Here is a 5000-nt window from a genome sequence, read left to right as displayed (position 1 = left end):
GACGAACTAAAGTATGAGCGGAAAGGAAGAAAACGAATAATGAGGTCTTTTGGAGTCCCCGAGGAAGGTTCAGTAACACGAGGATTTCTTGGTATTTTTGTTAAAAGTAGCAAAGTGTCGTAAGAAAAATCCATTGTCTTAAGATACCCAGGAGGAGGAGGAGGAGGAAGAAGAAGAAAAAGAAGAAGAAGAAAAAGAAAAAGAAGAAGAAGAAGAAGAAGAAGAGGAGAAGGAGGAGGAGGAGGAGGAGGAGGAGGAGGGGAACAAAAAAAAGGACAAGTAAGAAGATGATAACGAGAAACTGTATGATAGAAACTTAGCAAAATGATAAAGGAAAAACAGAGGCAACAAAACAGGTATAATATGGATGAATGTATTGATATAACTGGATGGATAAAAAGACAAACAGAAGTAGAGAGAGAGAGAGAGAGAGAGAGAGAGAGAGAGAGAGAGAGAGAGAGAGAGAGAGAGAGAGAGAGAGAGAAAGGTAAAACAGCAAGTAATGACTCAGCAAATTATTTAGAAACACATGACGGAAAAGAGAAAAAGAAAATAATGTTAAACTAAAACGAAGTTAGAACATGACTTGAGGTTCTCACAAACTAGCAAAATGTAAGAGAAAATATATGAAGGTAAGAATTGAGATTATAGAAAAAAATATATATAATTGGAAAGGGGAGAAGGGGGGAAAGATGGAGGGAGAAGAACTTGGTGGGTGGGAAGGTGGGGAGGAAAGGGAGGGGAGGTGATGGGTAAGGCAGATAGGGAGGAGAGTAGTGGAATTAGATAGTGGGGAATGGGGAGGGGGGTAAAGGAATGGTGGGGATTGGAGGGGAGGGATTCTCAGGTAAAACTCTTATATAAAAACGAAAATAAAAATAAAAGCAGAACAAAATTAATGAAAAAGAATGAAAACGAGCCTTAGATTTTCATTACACCAGATTATTTAAAAGAAAAGTAAGAAAGGAAACGCCGTAAAAAGATGAGAGTGAAAGAACTTAAAAGTGTGTGTGTGAGAGAGAGAGAGAGAGAGAGAGAGAGAGAGAGAGAGAGAGAGAGAGAGAGAGAGAGAGAGAGAGAGAGAGAGAGAGAGAGAGAGAGAGAGAGAGAATTTATTTTAGTTAGAGACTGGAGGAAAGTAAGGCGGAGGCAAAGGAAGGAAGCGGAGGTGATTAAGGTGAGGTGGAGGAAAGTAAAGGGGAGGAGAGAGAGTGAGGTAGGTTAGGGGAGGGGAGGAGGGAGAGGATGAGGACGGTGAGGGGAGGGGAGAGAGGGAAGGAAAGACTTGAGAAAGGGAGAGAGTGAGGAAGACTTGAGAAAGGGAGAGAGTGAGGAAGACTTGGGGAGGGTAGAGGGAAGGAGGTAGACTTGGGGAGGGTAGAGGGAAGGAGGGAGAGTGAGGAAGACTTGAGAAAGGGAGAGAGTGAGGAAGACTTGGGGAGGGTAGAGGGAAGGAGGGAGAGTGAGGAAGACTTGAGAAAGGGAGAGAGTGAGGAAGACTTGGGGAGGGTAGAGGGAAGGAGGGAGAGTGAGGAAGGTTAGATCCTGGCCCCGTGTTACCGTTACCCGCCACGCACAATGTAGTGATTCTCCTGATGCGGGAAGCGACCCCAGACCTTCAATCAACCCTAACTTCAGCGAGCAGCTACAGCGTATGCTCCCATTATAGATAGATAAACAGATAGATACAGATAATTTTCCTCTTACCTTTCCGACCATGTCACAGAGCTTCCTAACAAAGAGCAAATCGCAGCAATTGGAAGAACACACATTACGAAATGGACTTTGAAACGCTACAGCTAAAAAAGTAGTTTGGGACGAACAGAACCTCTACCAGTGTACTATGCGAAAGAGCAATTATGTCGTCTGTTCCTACACGTAGTCTTTATAACTCTTCATTGGTAGGACGGGAGGAGAGGGAAAAGAATATAGTGAGTGTGATGAGTAAGATGAGGGTGAAAGATGAATAAAAACACAGCTATGAGAAGGAACGAGGCAAAGAAATGAAAGGAGAAAGAGAGAGAGAGAGAGAGAGAGAGAGAGAGAGAGAGAGAGAGAGAGAGAGAGAGAGAGAGAGAGAGAGAGAGAGAGAGAGAGAGAGAGAGAGATATGCAATGGTACAGCGGGAAGGGGAAAGGGGAAAGCTCCAAGTGAAGTGACGATAAGCATCCTTGTACCGGACCCCTGAGCCTCGCATCCTCCTTAAAACACACACACACACACACACACACACACACACACACACACACACACACACACACACACACACACACACACACACACACCAAACTTCATATCACAATTCCTCGCCGTCGTGTGTGTGTGTGTGTGTGTGTGTGTGTGTGCTTTCTTTCGTTCGACTCTCCCTGTTCTACAAAAACGGATCCTACGGAGGAGGAAGACCCGAGAGGATTTTTCTCCCTGCCCGTCGGCGTTCCGGAGGCCATTCTGTTTTCAATCCCTGAGCTGACGAAAGCTGTTTTCTGCCACAAAACCGTAATTATTTTTAGTATCATCTCACAAACAACGATTATGAAGTTCTTCGTTGCCTGGACAATCGTCCTGATCCTGGGGAACCTGGCTGCCAGTAGCCAGCAGCTGGCCAGCGGGTTGAGCTCCACGGGGCTCCCAAAGGACGAGGTGCCCTCCCCTGGCCTCGAGAAGGCCTATGGCGACCCTTTGAAGAAAGTTGACGAGGGGGAACTCAAATATTTCCCCAAATTGCCTGATCATGAGAGGATGATGCCAAGTTTGCAAAATGGCGCGAATGACAGTATCAAGACCAAGGAAAGGAAAGCCTTTGATAATAGAGATGAAACGGGGCATGTAACCGGCAATAAGACAGTCGTTGAAAAGACTCTTACCAGTGCCACTGAGGTAACAAAGGAGATTCTGCCAGGCAATAAAACGAATCAAGTATTAGCAACAGAGAAAGAAGAAAAACTACCTTTAGAGGAAACCATTAGGGAAACATGTGTGGAGAGTAAGAACGATACGGATAAGAGCGACGGACGCCAGAAAGTAGAACGGACAGAGAAAACCATTGAGATTCTTCCCGGCAATAAAACGAATGAAATGTTAGTAACAGAAAAAGAAGAAAAACTGCCTTCACAGGAAACCATTAAGGAGACATCTGTGGAGACTAAGAATGTAACAGAAAATGGCGATGGTCCTCTGACAGTAGAACGGACAGAGAAAACAAAGGAGATTCTGCCAGCCAATGAAACGAATGAAAGTATTGTAACAGAGAAAGAAGAAAGACTACCTTCACAGGAAAGCATTTCGATGACATCTGTGGAGGAGAGTAGAAACGCTTCAGAAAATGGCGATGGACCTCAGAAAATAGAACGAACAGAGAAAACAAAGGAGATTCTGCCCGGCAATAAAACGAATGAAATTATAGTAACAAAGAAAGAAGAAAGACTACCTTCACAGGAAAGCATTTCGATGACATCTGTGGAGGAGAGTAGAAATGCTTCAGAAAATGGCGATGGACCTCAGAAAATAGAACGAACAGAGAAAACAAAGGAGATTCTGCCCGGCAATAAAACGAATGAAATTGTTGTAACAGAGAAAGAAGAAAAACTACCTTCACAGGAAAGCATTTCGATGACATCTGTGGAGGAGAGTAGAAAAGCTTCAGAAAATGGCGATGGACCTCAGAAAATAGAACGAACAGAGAAAACAAAGGAGATTCTGCCCGGCAATGAAACGAATGAAGTTGTTGTAACAGAGAAGGAAGAAAGACTACCTTCACAGGAAAGCATTTCGATGACATCTGTGGAGAGTAGAAATGCTTCAGAAAATGGCGATGGACCTCTAGTAGTAGAACGAACAGAGAAAACAACGGAGATTCTGCCCGGCAATAAAACGAATGAGGTTGTTGTAACAGAGAAAGAGGAAAAACTACCTTCACATGAAACCATCAAGGAAACATCTGTGGAGAGTAGGAATGTTACAGAGAATGGCGACGGACCTCTGATAGTTGACCGAACAGAGAAAACAAAGGAGATTCTGCCCGGCAATGAAACGAATGAAGTTGTTGTAACAGAGAAAGAAGAAAGACTACCTTCACATGAAACCATCAAGGAAACATCGGTGGAGAGTAGGAATGTTACAGAGAATGGCGATGGACCTCTGATAGTCGACCGAACAGAGAAAATAAAGGAGATTCTGCCCGGTAATGAAACGAATGAAGTTGTTGTAACAGAGAAAGAAGAAAGACTACCTTCACATGAAACCATCAAGGAAACATCTGTGGAGAGTAGGAATGTTACAGAGAATGGCGATGGACCTCTGGTAGTAGAACGAACAGAGAAAACAAAGGAGCTTCTGCCCGGCAATGAAACGAATGAAGTTGTTGTAACAGAGAAGGAAGAAAGACTACCTTCACAGGAAAGCATTTCGATGACATCTGTGGAGAGTAGAAATGCTTCAGAAAATGGCGATGGACCTCTAGTAGTAGAACGAACAGAGAAAACAAAGGAGCTTCTGCCCGGCAATGAAACGAATGAGGTTGTTGTAACAGAGAAAGAGGAAAAACTACCTTCACATGAAACCATCAAGGAAACATCGGTGGAGAGTAAGAATGTTACAGACAATGGCGATGGACCTTTGATAGTTGACCGAACAGAGAAAACAAAGGAGCTTCTGCCCGGCAATGAAACGAATGAAGTCGTAGTAACAGAGAAGGAAGAAAAACTACCTTCACGGGAAACTTCTGTGACGCCACCGAAGGTTGTTAAAAAGATTAGGAGAAGGAAAGCTTGTAGGTGTGACTCGTTGTTGACCCTTACGGTGGTAACAGAAGAATTAATTGAAAGAATTGCTCGTGTTGTATTGAAGGAAATGACAACAGAGTAGTGAAAGTGGGTTGCTGTTTCTCTTATCAATTTCTTTAAAAAAAATAAAAATAAAAATAAATATTAAAGAAGTCAGGAGGCCGTGAACCATTCAAATATGTCACTTATGAACACGGTGATTGCGGCCCCGGTTTAGAT

The 5000-nt window shown here is 43.5% G+C and overlaps 1 protein-coding gene across 1 annotated transcript; it reads left to right on the top strand.

Annotated features, from left to right (window-relative positions):
- The first annotated feature begins 3757 nt into the window (after window positions 1-3757).
- Window positions 3758-4905, top strand: LOC126995021 (uncharacterized). Its single transcript, XM_050854328.1, has 2 exons — window positions 3758-4356; window positions 4516-4905. The coding sequence occupies exons 1-2, from the start codon at window positions 3772-3774 to the stop codon at window positions 4861-4863; spliced, it is 933 nt and encodes a 310-aa protein (XP_050710285.1). The 5' UTR covers window positions 3758-3771; the 3' UTR covers window positions 4864-4905.
- Window positions 4906-5000: the final 95 nt, after the last annotated feature.

The sequence above is a fragment of the Eriocheir sinensis genome, unplaced genomic scaffold (genome assembly GCF_024679095.1).
Source record: "Eriocheir sinensis breed Jianghai 21 unplaced genomic scaffold, ASM2467909v1 Scaffold957, whole genome shotgun sequence".
Taxonomy (NCBI): domain Eukaryota; kingdom Metazoa; phylum Arthropoda; class Malacostraca; order Decapoda; family Varunidae; genus Eriocheir; species Eriocheir sinensis.
The sequence above is the reverse complement of the archived record's forward strand: the minus strand, read 5'-3'. Positions and strand labels throughout refer to the sequence as shown.